Genomic DNA, 19,434 nt, shown 5'->3' on the forward strand with positions numbered 1-19,434 from the left:
TTGCACGTGTTAAATATGCCCGCGTTTGTAGCAACGGTTACCAGCGTCCCTTTGTCGAATTCGGTTGCCCATTTAACTTAGCGTTTTTTCTTGCTTTTCTTGATTCTCTTGGTCCATTTTTCGACCGTCCCATGCGTTTTGGGCCAAATATTTTGGGCCAACAGAATGTAACTAGTCTTTAATGAATTAAGAAGTTGATTGAATTCACCATGCATGTTGCCACGTTGTTTTCCCTTTGAACTCCATTCATTAAGCACCTTGGCATTAACATGATGCCATGTTATTTCCACTTTACCAAATACTACCTGGTCGAAACCCTAATCTAGTAGACTAGTATGACCATATAACTTCAATCATCATTTAGCAATTTAAATATATATATATATGCCACATGATTCTCGACCCAATGCCAATATCATATTTCGACCACTTTGGTATAATGAGTTTGTCAAATGAGTTTCGACCCAGTGACAATACCATTTTTCGATCAATATAGGAAAATAATAATAATTTGGTTGTAAAGGGTAAAAATTACACTAAAACATACCATGCATCCATGTACACCATATCTCAATGATTAATTTCCAAACCTGTAAATTTTGGTGTTTACAGTGGCCCCCCAAAATGTTGTTTCTCGAATGAAGTGAGAGGAATAACATTTTGAGTTATATCACCAAAATTTTGAGAAAACACCTCATGGCCTTTTGCAATCACTTAGCCACTTTTCCTTTGAATTTGTAACTTTCCATTTCGATTGCCAACTACCATCTTCAGTATATAAAATTCGACTGAGCCACTTAATGGCTAAGAGATTAGTAAAAAATTATAGATTTGGAAGACTTCATGAGTAAACCATTAATCATTCTCTTTGGTCTAAGTGATATCCTTTTCTAACTTGGTCGAAATACTAGTCCAGTACCATCATACAATTTCGACATTGACATTTGAATATAATTTATCATGGCAATATGTTTCATCAACATATAATATCAATCTAAAGCCAGTATCAAATCTCAACCATAACGTCAATACTTAGCAAAGCAAACTTCGACCAATTCATTGTTTCTTACCAAGTTGGCACATCATTTTGCCACGAAGAACATTTCTCTTTCATTTTCGGCAACGTGTGTCGAATTTCGGCAATGTATGCCGAATTTCAAACAAAAATATTTGTATTTCAGTCAAATTCTTTTGGGTTTGAAGTTCTTGGCCAATCTTGGCTCCTTTTAACCATCATCTTCTGATAGTCACATGTAGTCTTCAATCCTTTAAAGGATTTTGCTGGAAATTTTCTTTTGCTCTCACCTTTATAAGTATAGGGAGACTTTGGCTTGAATTCAGCCATATTCATTTCATTCTCATCACTATCCTTATCCTCATCAGATTGATCAATTTCATCTTGACCAATTTCAGGATTTTGAGTGGCTCTTATGCAAGAACTTTCTTCTCCTTGAAAAACTTCTTCAGGCTTGTATTTCTCAAGCCATAGTTTCTCTACTCTTCTAACCTTATGAGCCAGTTGAGTCATATCTATGAACTCATCATTAACCAAATTCTTTTTAATCGAATAGTCTAGGCCCCCAATAGCCATTTTTACTAATTCGAATTCAGACACATGAGTAGAACATCTAGCTTCCATATGCCTAAATCGAATTAAGTAGTCATCTATTGACTCATCCGACTGTCTCTTAACATTAACTGTAAGACCTGGATTTTCAGAACAAGCTAGTTTCCGACTCACGCGTAGAATCAGTGTAAGCGTGACAGGAGTTTGACATTTGAGGAAGATTAATGAAGAAGAAAGTTCAGGAATTGCTTGAGGAATGTTGCGTAGTTGTTTTCGGAGTTAGTGCGAGTCGTCTGCACACTTGCCTTAGGGCGAGCGTGTCCAGAATAGACTATTTCGCTCTTAAAGCAACGTTTTGAGTGAGATTTCGAACTCTCGGAAAATTTAAAGATTCTCTTTATTTTTCCATCGACCAGCGTTTCATTTCGGAACTCTGGACTGTACGCACGATAGGTTTCACTTTTCGGATGTCCGCCGACGCTAATTTCTTTGCTTCGAAACCCTATTTTCGAGCAATGGATGAAGACTTTTTCTATTCGGGACTTCTAACGAAGATTCCGTCCGCGTTGCCAGACTTGTTTCGACGTTTCCAATCTTTCTTCAGTTGGAAGTTTTGTCGTTTGAGCATCACAGCAAAAAGTAGTTTTTCGGGGCAGATTAACCGACACCGCTTTTGAGTTTTTCGATATCGTTTTTCCCAAATCCTAGATATTTGTTTTGAGTTCTGGAATTCCGACGCCAGAATCTCTCTTAGAATTTCTCGGTGATCGTGCTGCAAAAATCGGAATCGCGAAATTTTCATTTTCCCGCGATTTCACCCGCCTATAAATAGCGCGAAAAAGCAAAATCCTCTCATTTTCTTTCCATTTGTGGCTGATTTCGTGGGGAGCAAGGGGGGAGGGGATTTCCGCGAAAACTTGACCAATCTTCGTGCAGTTCGTCCCTACTTCTAGGTATCGAGGTAACTATCATGAATCCTGCCTCTGATTTCTGTTTCTGCTGAGTTTCTGAAGTCGTTTCTGTGCTCTAAGTTTTGAGCTTTTTCTAAAATTGTCCGATTTCTCTGATTTCTCGCTTGGGTTATGTTCCTTATGTTCCCCTGAGTCTAAAACCTCTGTCAGTAAACTCTGATTGCGATTCAGTTGTCCAGGATCTGAAAAATTGACTCAGAACTCTTTTTGTCTCACATTTCGAAACTTTATTGTCGAAAAGACTTAATCTGACTTCGTGCCTTTAGGATTTGTTGTCACGGATATCATGAGGATCGTTGCTGTCAAATTTGTTTTCAGAACTGATAACTTTGAAGTTTTGAGCCTTTATTTTGGACCAAAATGCCCCTGCGTAGTCGTATTTCGGCCCGATTGTCCGAAAATTGTTCTGACAGTTTCTTTGCCTTAGTTTTACCCTAAAACTACCTTGTAAACTGATTTGATCGAAGAAAAAGAGCCGAAGCCCTTTTCTCCTTATGGCCGTGGGTTTTTCCTAAGGGGAGGGGAGTTTTTCGTTTTCGAAAACTTGTCCTTTCGTACCCGTTTGTCGTATTCTGAAGCTTTGATGCTTTGTCTATCGTTTATGTATTGTATTGCGATCGAACTAATCGATTTTGTGTGGATTCTGCTTTGTTTTTCCTCCGAGGTTCAGTTGAAGGAACTTTGGAAGTTTCAAGGCATTCCTGTGAAGGAGATTTGATTTGCGAAGCTGGATCAGCTCGAGGTTAGGGCAACTTACTATATATTAGCTATGACTGCATGATAGGCGTCGATAAATTCGACTTATGTTTTATCTGATGTTGTTTTTGATGATGAGTTGATGTTATGATGCTTTTCCATACTTGTGATGTTGTGCTTTTGTTGGATTGAGCGTTTTGACGCAATTTCGGAGTGGAGATTCATTGATCTGGTGATCTTTGATATTTCGGGTTGGATGAACAACCCTAGGCAAGTCCAAATGTGGGGTTTGAGACTTAGCCATATGTTGGAATTCTTAGACTTTCCCCGGGAAATGTATTTTGGGTGGTTGATCTTTGAAAACTTAGAATGATAGAGCTTTGAAAAACTAAAGACTTGGGAAACTTAGACTTTGAGAAATAAACTCATAACTTGACTAATTCGAATTGAAACAATTTTTATTAACGTTTAAGCATAGGAGAACTGAAGGGGAAAATATTTACGAAAGACGGGGAAAAGTCGACTTTGTTGTGGGTTTGGAGAGTTATCGGAATTGGGGGAAGCCACTAAGGTGAGCTATGGTGATGATTGAAAGTCACCGAGTACTCTAGTACTCTTGGGGAGTGTTGTGGAGCCGTGTTGTATTGACCGACACCTAGTGCTCTTGTTGTTTGGGCTGTGTTGTATTGACCGACACTAGACCCTTGTGTATTCTGTGGATGGAGTTGTGTTGTATTGACCGACACTTACTCCGAGTTGTGTTGTATTGACCGACACTAACTCATGGGTTTGTTGAGATTGGGTTGTGAGCTAAACACTTTCGTGGTAAGGACGATTCGTTGTTTGGCTAACCACGTTGCATTCAATCGGGTGAATAACGGGAATGGTTCACCTTGCATTAATGATGAATAACGGGAATGGTTCATCATTCGGTGAATAACGGGAATGGTTCACCAAGGATGAATAACGGGAATGGTTCATCCAGGATGGATAACGGGAATGGTCCATCCATAGTGAAAATGCTTCACTTGTGGCGAACGGGAACGCGTCACAAATCCGGATACATATTGTGCATTTCACGCATACATTCATGCTGACTGAGATTGTGTGCTGTTTGTTTATTGAAGCAATGTTAGAGCCATAACATGCTAGGATTGTTTATATGTATATATATCAACATATATCTATACCCCATATCACATGTTGAGTGTATATCTACTTATTGCTGTGAGTTGACCCTAGCGCCTTGGCTTTGTTTGTATGTTTGTGTTTGGGCGGTCGGCCTGCTGCCAGATGTCGATGGCCGACTGGTGTTCGATGGTCTCTCCCTCGGGGGGGATCAGATATGAGCTTGTGGATCGGGATGCCCCCACCGCTTGGGTGATCGATGTTGTGGGTCATCGAGCGACGTACCGGGGAAGGGTCATGGAGGACCGGACTGACGAGTGTGAACATCTGACGAAAGAAGTTCTACGACGCATGGAGCTGAGCTTCAACTTGCCGTCTTCAGTTCGCCGAGGACTCGGATGTGTGAGCAGTTATGGGTTGGTAGAGTTAGGCAGGCGTCATATTTGTGTAGAGCTCTGATTCGTTTTGCTTTTGGGACGGGGTAGGTTCCCGACGCATGGCTTTTGTGTGGTTCTCTTATTGAGGGATCACAGTGAGTCAGTCGGACTATAGGGGTCTTTGCTTAGGCCATTTTGAGGCCGACTTTCTCCCAGTGGATTGTAATTATAACCTTTTCACTCACACTTCTGGATCTGTAACTATTTGCCTACGGGCACACTACTTTGGAGTCACTGCGAGTGCGCGTGACATGGGAGTGCAGCTGAGGCTGTACATGTGTATATATTTGTGTGTTGGTTGGGTTTTGTCTTTATTTTCTATTGCTTGATTTAAAAGGTATCAAACGAAAAAATTACCTGTTTTCAGCGTAAAGTCTATTTTTGGTTACTAAAGTGACACCTGGAAATCGGGGTGTTACATTAACCAAGTCCATTAATGTCACTTTGGTTTCTCCTCTAAAGAATTACTCATGAAAAGTCATCTCCAATTCATTCCAATTATGGATCGAATTAGGAAGTAGCTAGAGTAGTAAACCAAGTGAAAGCATTCTTCGTCAAGGAACTTGGAAAATATTTCATTTTCAACTTTTCATTGTTAGCAAGATCACCAATTTCAAGCCGGTACCTTACAATATGTTCAACAGTTGATTCACCTGTGTCTCCTGAAAATTTAGTAACTTTTGGAACATTGCATCCCCTTGGAAGTTCTGCTTGAAGAACTACTTCAAAAAACGGAGACGTGAAATTTGGACGATTGCCATATCCAACATTGAAACCATGATGATTTAGAACTTGTTCGACGGCATTAGCCACATTTTGTGGCCCCCCAGAATCATTTTGATTTCGATTAACTAAGACATTGTTGTCTAAATTCTGATCAAAACTTTGTCGCTGATTTTGGACTGAATTTTCTTATCCATTCAGAACTTCATCTGGACCAAAATTTTGATCTTGAGGCTCATATTGACTAAAATTCTGAACTTGAGTCAAATTAAGAGGCTTATTTCTGTCATAATCAGTGACTCTCTGAAATGTTGTGTCCAATGACAGCGCCTCAAAAACATCAGCAACTCGCCCCAGTTGTTGAGCCACTTGAATGAGAGGATTCAACATAGTTGACATTTGTTGTGTCAACATGTTCACCATATTGTACTTACTCTCATCAATTTGTTGCCTAATTGATTGTAAATCAATATCAGTTGTTGAATTTGAAGGAAATAAATTCATTAAACCACTTTGAATCATTGGCATGGGCATTCCCAATGTGCTAAACTGAGTCTGTTCATGACCATTTTGATTTTCTCTTTGCCCAGAATTTTCAGAAATGGGATCATTTGTTATTCTGCCATAAGACATTTTCTCATAATTCTTTGCTTCCCAAATTGAAATCAAAAGGACCAGTACGTTGAATCCAAATTTCAATTCAAAGGCTAAATATATAACTCCACTGGTAATACGTATTGTATATCCAATTGGAAGTAATATTAAGTGCACGAACAGAATCTAGTCACAGTCACTATGGTCTTGATATTTGAATCCACCTCCAATAGACTCAAGACCAAACTTAAATGACACTTTAAAACTTAGTTTTCACTAAAATGGTCTCATTGGGTGTGCCAATTTGTTTACACTGAATTTTGGTAAACAAATATAATCCAAAAGCAATTTAAGGACCGGATTCAGAGTCCTCTTTGGATTCTTTAGTGAAGACGTTTTAAATGTCAATGCTGGGTTTTTGTGAAGAAGGTATGAACAAAAGGGAAAAAAAGTAGAAAGGTAGAAGATTGAAAGGAAAAAAGGAGAACACAAAGTAAAAGGAAATAAAAATGGCAAAGGAAATAACATTGCATTGAACATAAAAGGTGAGAATCACAGCACACTCTTAGTCTCTTTGTAGCCATTTGTCACATGAGACTTTGAGGCATCCATGGATAGCTTTGAGTAATTGAGTGAGTCTGCCTACATTTACAATCAGATTTGCTACTTATAGAACTTGGAATGAAACTGCTACTAGATCCTACGGTAGAGATTAAATCTTAGAAAATAATTCCCTACACTAGAGTCATACACTTGACATAAGTACAAACATAATAACTTGCAGCCACTTCCATTTTCCAAGCCATGTTCATGTTGCATCTTCAGTAAGTAACTGCCACGTTCTCCCCTACTCCACTTCAATAGCCACTTGCCCACTAATAGACATGTGTTTATTTAAAATAAACTGCTTAAGCTCACTAGTAATTTCCACTAACTGCTTCTTCTAGTAAGTTCCACTTTGCTTCCAACACTTGCATTTCGTCTCTGCTGTCGAAATTGATATTCTTCTCTTATCACCTCGAGCCAATTTGTGTCGAAGCAAGCCACCTAGTTGTTAGTGGAATTCTCCTTTGCATGTAACTAGTCTTTAATGAATCAAGAAGCTGATTGAATTCACCATGCATGCTGCCACATTGTTTTCCCTTTGAACTCCATTAATTTAGCACCTTGGCATTAACATGAGGCCATGTTATTTCCACTTTACCAAATACTACCTGGTCGAAATACTAATCTATATGATCATATAACTTCAATCATCATTTAGCAATTTAAATATATATATATATATATATATATATATATATATATATGCCACATGATTCTCCATCCAATGCCAATATCATATTTGGACCACTTTGGTATAATGAGTTTGTCAAATGAGTTTCGACCCAGTGACAATACCATTTTTCGACCAATATAGGAAAATAATAATAATTTGGCTGTAAAGGGTAAAAATTACACTAAAACATACCATACATCCATGTATACCATATCTTAATGATTAATTTCCAAACCTGTAAATTTTGGTGTTAACAAGATTGGACAAATATTTAATATATTTCATGGTTTTAAATCAATGTTGTAGATGCATTTTTTTATTTAAAAAACTGTTAAGATTAATTTAAGCTTGATGTGCCCAATCATTTTAAAAGTCGTTCATCCGTCTATGATATTTTTATATTGCGATACATTAACTATAACAGCACTCAATCGTATTATAATAACACGAACAGACAGAGATAAGATTAAAATACTTAAACTTCAGTTCAAAACATGTGCTATATATGAATAAAATAAAAAATACTAACTACCAAGGTCTAATAACGAACACACATGCAACGAAAAACAAAAAAAATTACAATTTTCACGTGGTCTCCTAGCAGGTTGAAGCTGACTCTATGTTTTCATAATTAAATTAAGCAGCTGTTGGCCCAAAATATTTGGCTCGCATGGGGCGGTCGAAAAATGGACCAAGAGAATCAAGAAAGGCAAAAAAAAACGCCAAGTTAAATGGGCAACCTGTAAGGCCCGAGTTTTTAAGTTCATGCTAAGTGAATAAACTTCTTATTCACGATTAGGGTTGATGTAATGTGAAGGGAAACCTGAACGAAAGTTTATTAGATGAAATATATTTATGAAGGAGAAAGTTCAGGAAAAGTTCAAGGATTTCATTATGATCGATAAAAGTTATAGCACGAACGTTTTACGCTTAAACCTAGGTCAGAAACCCTAGTATATAGCTAATTTTCACTTTTAGGCACGACGGAAGTTAATTCCAAAAATCTTCAGAGAAATGTTAGAACTTCTCTTTTTCCATATATCACAATCGTTTCGAGGCGAAACTCTAGGATCTACGAACGTCCGATTCCAATCATCGGAAGTTTGCCGAAACCGAATCCCTGGTATTTCAAAACCCTAGAATTTCTCGACAATGAAGACTTTATCTATTCAGAGCTTCAAATGAATATTCTACACGCGTACACCCATTTCTCTTGATGATTTCAATCTTTCTTCAGAAGGAAGTTTTCCATTTCGACATCCGATGCAAAAAGCAACTTATCGGGTAAAATAGTTTTATACCGACTATGCTTTAGTTGCCAAAAATATAAGGAGACCTCATTTTAGTTTTGGAATTCTTTCGCCAAAACCTATCTATTAATTCACGGAGAATGACGCCGGAAAAATCAGATTCGCGAAACTTTCATTTTCCCGCGAATTTCCAACCTTTATATATAGCAAAGAAAGGAAGAAAAATCAAAACAAACTACCCAAAACCCACCAAAAGGCCGCGAGTTTGAGAGGAGAGGAGGAGGAGAAGATTTTGTTCAATCCTTGCTTGATCGTCGATCAATCAGTTGCTACTTCAAGGTTTCGAGGTATAGTCGCTAATCCTTACCTCTGATCGCTTTTTCCATAGCTTTTCTGTAGAGTTTTCTGAGTGGATAGTTTATGGGTTTTTGCAAAACTATCCTGAATCTTTCATTTCTGATTCTAAACCTCTTCTATATGTGCCCAAGATCACTTCTGCCGGATTAGATTTTCCGTTATGTCGCCGGAATTCCGCCGGAATCAATTTTAGCCTTAAATACCCATTTTTGGAGTTTTTGAGGTAAAGCTTCAACCTTTAGGCTAAAAACTATCGCCTTAGCTTAGTGTTAGTAGGATTAGTTGTCATAAACGTCGTTGGTGACGTCCCTGCCAAATTTTATTTTTGGGATTTCAGTTTTGAAAATCCTAAGTTAAAAATCATGACCAAAATACCCCTGCGACAGTTTTTGATCCGATAATTTTTCCGAGTTCAGAATACCCTTAGTTACGGCTTATGAAAGCATAGGAACCAAGTTTGATCGAAGAAAAATCGAGCCCCTTAATTGTGAAAAGTGGCCGAGCCTATTAGAGGGGGAGGAAGAAATTTCCTTTTCCGAAAACTTGTCTTTTCGCGCTAGATTATCGTACCTTAGAGTATAGATTACTTCGAGTAACCTTAGTAAGTATCGATAGCTTAGTTTTCGATAGATTCTTATAGTATTCTGTGATTTTGTTGTAAAGGTGCTTTTGAGGATTTCTCTGAGGAACAACACTTTGAGTGCGAGGAAGCGCTTGACGATCATACTGGAGAACCTTCAGGTGAGGGCTTCTCACTGAATCTCTAGTTAATGCTTAGGGTCGATGTTTCGACATTGTTTACTGTTTATGCACTGGAATTGTGTGTGATTGGAAAATGTTTTCTGAGGCTTCGGCTGACAATGTAGATGATTCATCTACTGAATGTTTTTGAAGATTGACTTACATGCTATGTGCTATGTGGGTAATCTAGGATGTGTGGTGCATGCTTTATATGCTAAGTGCTAAGTGTTTATGATGCAATTTATTGATATATGACATGTTGTTGATTGTGATGATTTAAATATGCTCTGTACTGGAATCTGAGATTCTGAATGGTGAGAATAGCGGGCAGGTCATGCCGATTTTATTTTGAGAGTTTTGAGAAAGTTTGATAGGACGAACGAGGTTCGGGCCTTAATTTTGTTTAGTGGATCGAGACATCCTCTGGAAGCGACTTGGGATTGGGAGACCCTGCAAATGTATAAGACTTGCGATAAGACAAAATGGAATCTATTTTATAAAGAAAATTCATAAGACCTTAAATAACCTCAAAATCTTTAAGTAATGATAACAACCTCGAAGGAAGGCATTGGAAGTCAAATCATGGTTTTGGAAAAGCGAGGAGTGTCGTCGGATCCAAGTGTTGAGGAGTTTGGTAAGTTCTGAGTGTGTTGGTACTTCTTCGCTCGTTGAGCAATTTGTTAGCCATCCAAGGGATGAGCCGAGAAGCTTCACTGAGGCGTGAGACCTTGTGAATGCGGGATACTCCACTGAGGCGTGAGACCTTGTGGAAAGCATGGAACTCCACTGAGGCGTGAGACCTTGTGAGAGCATGAAACTTCACTGAAGCGTGAGACTTCGTGAGAGTGTTGATGACCCGAAGAGTCATCGTGAGTGGTTGCACTCGTTTTATGATTATTGTATTTTGTCGCAGAATCGACTTTACCTTAGGGTAAGCTTTTAGAGACATTAATTTAGCTAGAACACGTGGCGACGTGTCGAGTGAGGTCGGAGACGTTGTTTGGCTAATCACTGCATTGCATGCACTCATTAAGTGGTTTAAACACGGCGAGATACCGGACCACGGCGGATTCCAAAATTGGTTATAAGACCAGGATTTCCGCGTAAGAGCGCTGCTAGGTGACTCTTAGTAGCAGACCGAAATGGCAGGCCTTCGGGTTTTATGCTGATCTGGCTACATGATGATGTTGGAGTAAGAGGCATCACGGGCCGAAATGGCACCACCGTGGCTGGTGAAGGGCTGATCCGATGATGTCCATCCGTTCCGGATTGCATATTGGTTGACTGGGTTAACCTGCATTGCATATCATGCAACATACATACTAATTTAGTTGTTGAGTGTGTTTGTTATTTGTCAATCCTATTTGGAACATGCTATTTGTTATTGTTGTCATTTACATTCGATATGGAACATGCAACCCTAGGAATGACATCTCTAGTTATAAGCCTAAGTGGCTATTTATTATTTGTACCTATTGGGTTTATTATCTACATAGTTCTTTAGAGTTGACCCTCGCGTCTTCTGTGTGTGTTTTGGCGGACAACGCCTTTGTCAGATGAATATTGCGGACTGGTTTACCATGGTCCACCCTTCGGGGGGGATTAGGTACGAGATGATAGATCAGGACGACCCCGGGTCGTGGGTGGTTGACCCCGCGAGCCACCGAGCGACGTATTCGGGGCGCATCATGGAGGACCACGTGGACAGTGGAGGACTCTTGAGGTCAGGAGTGTTGAGGCGATGCTCTATCAGCTTCAACTTGCCACCGGGCGTTCACTGCGGACCAGGATTCGGAGGACCACCGCCGCCACCGTCATCTTCAGAGGAGGAGGATCCCTTAGAGGAGATTCCAGTGGGAGTGCCTTCGGCAGGGTCTGGTGCACCCTCTGTTGCGATCATCGATGATCAGGGTTCGGGCCCTAAGCCCGTGAGTCCAGCATCGGAGCGTACTGCGGTTGCGAGGGGAGGACGGATAGGGTTAGTAGACTTGGTCGTTCTGGATTCTGATTCAGACGACGATCATGCTAGCACATAGTTTTGAGTGTTGGTATGAGCTCCTCGAGTTAGGATTAGTGTAGGAGTAGAGTTTTAGCTCTGACAGTCTTGCTTCAATTGTTACTTAGGGGACAGGGTAGATCCGCCTATAGCTTTTTGTGTGGTTTCCTTACGGTAATCACAGAGAGTTGGTTGGACTTAGGAGGTCTTATTTTCAGGCCATTGGGTCAGCTGATTCTCAGTTTTGAGGGATGGTGTTGCGGGCACTTCACCCTTTTCATTTGGTTTGTATATATTGCCTTCGGGCGTTACACTTTTCTTTCCGTCACTGGAGGTTTACTCGTGACGAGGTTACTACTACAGCGGGGGCTGTTTATATATTGTATACTAGTTCTGATTATTGTTATTGTTGGGTTTTATTTAATTCAGTCTTGTCTTAGTTATTATCGGAAAAAAAAAATATTCACGTTTTTCCGCATTAAGTTTATTTTGGTTACTAAAGTGACGCCACCGAAATCGGGGTGTGACACAACCGAATTCGACAAAGGGACGCTGGTAACCGTTGCTACAAACGCGGGCATATTTAACACGTGCAGCATTGACTGAGTCTTTTCTCACCACGATGGCTAAGTACGTGGCCAAGAAGCAGTTGAAGCAGTTGAAGAACACGATCTTCACCACTACGCATGGAACTTCCGGGGCAAGCATCAGATCGTGGGGAATCAGACCCACTAACCCATCCAATAAGGAAGAAAACCGCCAAAGACACGCGGGACATGGAGCTCTATAAATAGGAGAATCCAATTCAGAAAAAGGGTTCCTAACTCAACTCTAAAAATCACTAAAAAGTTGTTGCTACACCATTCGTAGTTGGCAATACCCTTTCGAGTGATGGTGCTGAATTTTATGATCCTACGCTCTATCGTTCACTTGTAAGTTCCAATATCTTTCTGTCACACATCTTGACTTAACTTATACCGTTAGGCTATGTTTGACATATTTAGCTGATAAGCTAGCTGAAAGCTGAAAAGCTACGTGATTAAAACAAAAGTGTTTGGTAAAACTAGCTGTTAAACAAGCTGAAATTGTAAAAAGACATAAAAGGACATACTTGTATAATTATTTTTATATTTAACATTACTTTATTTTCACATTAATACCTATATGATATTAATATTAAAATTATTATCACTTTAAATATTTTTATTAACTCAAGTTATTTATCATCTTAAAAATATAATATTGATTTTTACTTATTTTTATTAATATAATATTTTTAATACTTATGGTGCGCAGCGGTGTGGCAGGAACTGCATACGTAAGTGTGATGGGAAAATATGTTTAGTGTTTTTATAAATATATAAAGGTAATTGTGGAATTTTAATAAAATAATAAGGATAAAAATGAGACTAAATTTAATAAGTTATAAGCTACTTGAGATAGCTTATAGCTTATAGCTTTAAGCTACTGAAATAAGTTCATTCACCAAACACTTTTGAAGAGCTTTTAAGCTAGTCAAATAAGCTTTAAGCTAGTCAAATAAGCTATAAATTAACTGAAATGACATGCCAAACATAGCCTTAATTTGGTAAACGCATTTTACTCAATGTAAAGGGCACAATTAATCATGGCATAACTTTCACTCGGTCTTCCTCTCCGACTTTGACTGGTTACTCTAATGTGATTAGGTTCGATGTCTCGATACATGGCGTTCCACATATGGTTACTGGCCTTTAACAAAAAAAATACCGAGTAATTTACCATGTAAAATAAAGTATCTTAAAATTGATTGATACATATACAATGTTTAATTAGTTAATGGTTTTTATAAGATAAATAAACATGTGCTATAAGGACCAATGACCGTGATCTAACAAAAGCTTATGTGACGGAAAAAAGTATATTTTAATATAAATTTAAAAACCCAGAATACTCACTGATCTCCTAGCATGTTCATGCTGACTATATGTTTTCACCATGTATGATATGATATTCATAATTAAAGCACAGCACAACATGTAGATTATATGGCTTTACGGATGTAATAGAAGCACCCAACAATCCTAAAAACTAACCATTGGTTAATCTTAACCAATCATTAAAATATAAAAATATTACGTGATTTTTATTACAAACTTTATCTTTTAGAGAAAGAAAAAAAGGTTTAAAACATACTTTAAAACTTTGTATATGAAACTCATTTTTTTAGAAAATATTTAATTTAAGTTATCTGTGCCCAATCATTATAATAGTCGCTCAGCTTTCTATCGTATTATAATAACACGAACTCATAAGTTGACAACATGTGCTATATATGAATAAAATAAAGAATACACACTACAATGGTCTAATAACGAACACATGCGACGAAAAAAAAAAAAAAAAAAAAAAAAGAATACAATTTTCACGTGGTCTCCTAGCAGGTTGAAGCTGACTCTATGTTTTCGTAATTAAATTAAGCAGCACAGAACATCGCCCATATATATACGAATGAAGTAGTAGCATCCACCACAACCACTGAGAAGTAAGAAGCAACAATACATTGTTGAATAAACCTTGCTCGATCAGAAAACAACTTAATTCTGTTTTCCTTGATTATTCGTTAAAGATGGCCTCATCATCATCTAAATCTGATCTGGTGTTTGCAGTGCGAAGGTGTGAACCAGAGCTGGTTGGTCCAGCGGAAGCGACCCCTCGTGAAGTGAAACTTCTTTCAGATATTGATGACCAAGATGGCCTACGGTTCCAAATTCCAGTGGTACAGTTCTATCACTATGATCCATCAATGGCAGGAAAGGACCCTGTTGAGGCCATCAGAAAAGCATTGGCCAAAACACTTGTGTTTTACTATCCTTTTGCAGGTAGGCTCAGGGAAGGGCCTGGTAGGAAACTGATGGTGGATTGCACGGGTGAGGGTGTTTTGTTCATTGAGGCTGATGCTGATGTCACTCTTAACCAATTAGGTGATAATCTTCAAACTCCCTTCCCATGCATGGACGAGCTCCTTTATGAAGTTCCTGGTTCGGAGGAAATGCTTAACACACCCTTGTTGCTCATACAAGTTACGCGGCTCAAGTGTGGTGGTTTCATTTTCGCTATCCGATTAAACCACACCATGTGTGATGCGGTTGGTTTGGTTCAATTTTTGAGTGCCATTGGAGAAATGGCTCGTGGGATGCGCCAACCTTCAGTCCTACCTGTGTGGTGTAGAGAGATTCTAAGTGCAAGGGATCCACCAAGAGTGACATGCACTCATCCTGAATACGATGAACAAGTACCTTACACCAAGGAAACCACCATCCCCCTAGATGACATGGTCCACGAGTCTTTCTTCTTTGGTCCCACTGAGCTAGCTACAATTCGTAGTTTCCTTCCTTCCCATCAACTTCGCTGCACAAATTTTGAAGTTCTCACTGCATTTGTTTGGCGTTGCCGCACGATAGCATTGCAACCGAACAGTGATGAAGAGGTTCGCATACTCTGCATTGTTAATGCACGTGCCAAGCTTGACTCTCCGTTACCAACTGGTTATTATGGCAACGCCTTTGCATTTTCTCCCGCGATTACAACAGCTGGGAGGCTATGTGAAAATCCATTGGGATATGCAGTAGAGTTAGTGAAGAAGGCAAAAGCTAATATCACAAGGGAGTATATGCATTCATTAGCAGATTTAATGGCCATTAAGGGACGACCACACTTCTCTATGGAAAGATCATTTCTTGTTTCAGATTTGAAACTTGCAGGGTTCAGGCGGGTAGACTTTGGGTGGGGTAATGCTATTTATGGAGGTCTATCCAAGGGAGGAATTGGGCCCATACCTAGTTTAGCAAGCTTTAATGTTCCCTTCAAAAATGATAAAGGTGAGGAAGGTTTACTGACACCAATTTGTTTACCAGCTAAAGCCATGGAGAGGTTCATAAAAGAGCTGGATAATGTTCTGAAGAACCATAACCAACCTACTAGGGGTGGTCTAAACCCTACCTTTATCGTTTCTTCATTATAGTTTCATGAAAATTCGAATTTGCTTTTATACCAAAAGCAAGTCGAAAATTCTTGTTGTGAGTATAGAGTGCTGTGCTGTTTTCTGTTGCTCATGTGTTTAGGGGACAAAATTAATATTCGAATATTTTGGTCAAACAAGGTTCTAATAGAAAGTTTGATTTACAATTTCTGAGCTAGATTCTTGTATTTACCCATTTGAGACAGTTGTTCTCGATCAAGAATATTTTTATATATCAGTGTCATTCTTATTTTCTGCTTGCCAAAGAAAAGAAGAATCACAAAGGACCAAGTTAAATTAAGCACAACATTATGAACATGAGCTAGCCTTTGAATTTCAATGTTTAAATTTTACTGTCTTTATGTCTAAATAATTATTTTGAAGCATTGACAAAGCCGAAGTACATGAATAAGATGGCTAGTTAGTTGTATTTTAATTGCTGGAACTGGAAATTAATGAATAAATGCTCAAGAAAACGACACAAGAGAACAGCGTCTTTTACAGTACTGGAGATAAAAGGAGCTCACCTTGGTTCAAACCAGCTTGTTTGGATCTTGCGTCTTAATCAGCTACTATTATGTTCTTCCTTTACCAATAGACTGATCAACACCTAATATAACAATAGAAAAGTTATGCACATTTCTTAATTATTGAAAAAATTCAAAGGATAAGTATATAAAACCTGAAAGTAAACTAAAAAAACAATTTGAAAAAAGCATATTGCTTAGGGAACAATCAAGATATGAAAATTGACAGAAAATAGAGCAACAAAGAGGAAATAGATCACAAACAACCTGCTCACTACATAATTTGGTTAGGTCCATGATAGCAAGGAACGCAAGAACCTGAACTAGAGCTTTGAATAAAATTGAAATGAACAAAACTAAGAGAAAAAAGGAATTGAGAAAAGGATCAAAGGAATTACAAATAATCAAACCAGAAAGTCCCAAGCAGAAAGTGGTAATTAAAATGACACAAGGTTTCCTCAATATTGTTTGAAATGGAGCAGGACGAGGCCTAATTCAGTGGCTATTCACAAATGGTGTCTTGTTGCACCCACTAAATTTTGACTTTACTACAGTATATATCTAGTGAAGTCTTAAGAAACTACACTAGATTCCAATTTCATGAAATCATCACTTTGAGCTAAAAGCATGCACATAACATGACAATTTTTTTCATTAAACTAGTTGAATTTCCATTGCCAACACTGTTGCCTCTAGTTTATGTGATGCGGACATGAATAACAAATCTAATGGTAATGCAAGTTTGAATAAGAAGAAGAAAACCTTAATGTATCTGTCAAAGCATGAAGAGCATCTTTACTGTAAGTGCCTGACCAAGGTCCAGAACCCAGGGCAGAATTACTACCAATGTTCACAATCTTTCCTTGTTTCCTAGTTGCCATGTGAGGAAGAACAACAGCTTGAACCATTCTCAAGGAACCTGCAAGTGTCCAATGAAATATAGAATCTCGTTAAACATGCAGCTAATGGTCTTGAATAATAGTTAGACAGCCAATTTTTTTTTATCAGCCCATTTTTTGTTTTTTTTTTTTGGGGGATGGAGCTCTTTATCCTTTCCAGGGATTGATCCTTGGACCTGCACCTGTCATCTTATGTCCCTCAACTCTTACCACTTGAGCTATCTGTCGGGGACAACAGCGGGTAAGAGTGTCTCATCTTGTATTTATACCTATGACAGAATTATAGACCATGTCTTGATTCTACATACTACCATGAGTCTAATATATAAAAACCTTAGCCTTTTTAACTATTTTAATACAACTCTATATCTTGGAGATACTTGACTAAGCTGGAATGAAAAAAACTAATTTGAAAATGTAGAGCTGATTACATATAAAAAGTGATATTGAACGTTAACAAGATTACCTTGTATTTCTCATAAGCCATCACAAGAAGCTTGTCCAGACTCCAGAGCATGTTGTTCAAAATCCCTGTGTATCAATGAGCCATAAAATTTCATATTTCCATTCAGAACAATGAGCCACAAAAGTTTAAATTAAGAAAATAACCAGGGAACAAATGGCAGTGCAATCACTTTTCTTGAAGTTCTTTGGTCACTAAGGCAGATTTCAGTAATCCATCTTGCATGTCTTTCCTCTTGCAAATCTATGATACACATGAAAATAAAATCATAAGGTGGATTATAAAAATCAACATCAACTTCATTAAGTTAGAAATGATATTAATGAGTCAGATGTCAGGTTCTATCTTCTATTGCAGCATTAGAAGAATGCCTGATCTACTTGCTCACTACACTTCTTTTGTTGATGATTTATTAATATCATCTAAAACAGAGGAAAAAGAGAATAATAAAAACAAATGTCTTTTTCTAAAACCCTTATATACTTCTTGTTATGTGGCAACAGTCTACACAAACCACAATACAAAACAAAGCATAGTCACTCATGACAAATAGCAGAGATACAACAATACCAAAACACATCAGTAGCTACAGCAATCGAGGGCAAAATAGATACACTTGGTTAGATAGATACACTTACTTAAGATATAGTGAGTTTCTGTTAGAGTTTCTGTTAAACTCAGTTGTTGAGAATACTAGTTACTCAACCACTTGTATATAAATATAAGAATCTGATCAATAAATCATGCTTTTTGCATTCAATCAATTCTCACTTTCAATACATTGTTCCAAGCAAATAAATCACTGCAAAAAAAAAAAACCTATTTCCAGAACAGCTTACTCCTCCAATAACTAGCTAGATAAAAAAAATTAAAACAAGGAATTCAAAGTGACACATGATGTGAAAACATAATAAGATGAAAAGATTACATTTTAAAACGGAAATACAAGAAATGCAACCTGAAAGCATCACCGTTTCGCTCGAGCTTCCTGTCCCTGATTTGTTGAATCGAAGCCACGAGCACGGAGAAATCGGTTGAGGTTTAGCGTTAGGGTTTCAAGAGAGGTTGAGAAGTCGAAGAGAGAGAGGAATTGGATTTCGAGATGTTAGGGTGATGCTCCATTTTTGTTGCAGGGTTTCATGGAAGAGGGGAAAATGAGAATAAAGGAGGGAAATGAGACTCTGTCACGGGGTTTTGGAAAATAAGATATTAAACCTTTGTTATCTATAAACACTACAAGTACAAAGGGAGAAGTTTCTTCCTACTGTTCACTAGGAGAGTTTTATAGCATGTGTGTTGGTGCACCATAAGGTCATGATTTGGGGTACTTTTTGTTGCTTTGTCTGATTTTTTAGCCCTTTTTTCTACTTTCCTGAGCATGAATGCATTGGTTTTTAAACTTTATTTGCCTTTTAACTGTTTTTTTACTTTTCAGATTACTTTTCATGTTTCTTCCATCTTCTCTGGTATCTAATGTTACTTTTGGAGGAAAACTGAACTTTTGAGCATACTTTTGATAGTTTTAACCCATTATAATTCTTCTTCTCCATCTATTTAATCCCTCCAACCACCCACATTCGAAGCTTTTGGTTCATCTATTTACACAACCACCCACATGAAACTTTCTCTGCTCTCTCTGCTAAGATGATTTTTCCAGCTTCAACAATGGTGTTTTCGACTTTTCGGTTGGCAATCGCCTCATTCTTGCTCCTCTCCTTCAATCTTTCACATCTGGTTCGTGATTTATGTTCTCTGATTTGGTATCTGGTTCTGGTTTTCAACGCTGCCTCCAGGTTCTCACAGATT

The 19,434-nt window shown here is 38.1% G+C and overlaps 2 protein-coding genes and 1 long non-coding RNA gene across 3 annotated transcripts; 1 reads left to right on the plus strand and 2 right to left on the minus strand.

Moving 5' to 3' along the window:
- Positions 1-5,309: 5,309 nt before the first annotated feature.
- On the minus strand, positions 5,310-6,155 carry LOC130744035 (uncharacterized). The gene is made up of 2 exons (XM_057596230.1): positions 5,781-6,155; positions 5,310-5,690 (listed from the first exon to the last, which is right to left on the minus strand). Exons 1-2 carry the CDS (start codon positions 6,153-6,155, stop codon positions 5,310-5,312), a joined length of 756 nt encoding a protein of 251 aa, XP_057452213.1.
- Positions 6,156-6,613: 458 nt separating this feature from the next.
- LOC130749740 (uncharacterized) lies at positions 6,614-18,847 on the minus strand. The gene is made up of 6 exons (XR_009023061.1): positions 18,587-18,847; positions 17,775-17,871; positions 17,632-17,696; positions 17,029-17,185; positions 16,267-16,349; positions 6,614-7,282 (listed from the first exon to the last, which is right to left on the minus strand). It is a non-coding gene; the product is annotated as an uncharacterized LOC130749740 (long non-coding RNA).
- Positions 14,244-15,972, plus strand: LOC130749739 (benzyl alcohol O-benzoyltransferase-like). Its single transcript, XM_057603112.1, has one exon. It carries the CDS (start codon positions 14,348-14,350, stop codon positions 15,740-15,742), a length of 1,395 nt encoding a protein of 464 aa, XP_057459095.1. The 5' UTR covers positions 14,244-14,347; the 3' UTR covers positions 15,743-15,972.
- Positions 18,848-19,434: the final 587 nt, after the last annotated feature.

Source organism: Lotus japonicus, chromosome 3, assembly GCF_012489685.1.
Source record: "Lotus japonicus ecotype B-129 chromosome 3, LjGifu_v1.2".
Taxonomy (NCBI): Eukaryota; Viridiplantae; Streptophyta; class Magnoliopsida; order Fabales; family Fabaceae; genus Lotus; species Lotus japonicus.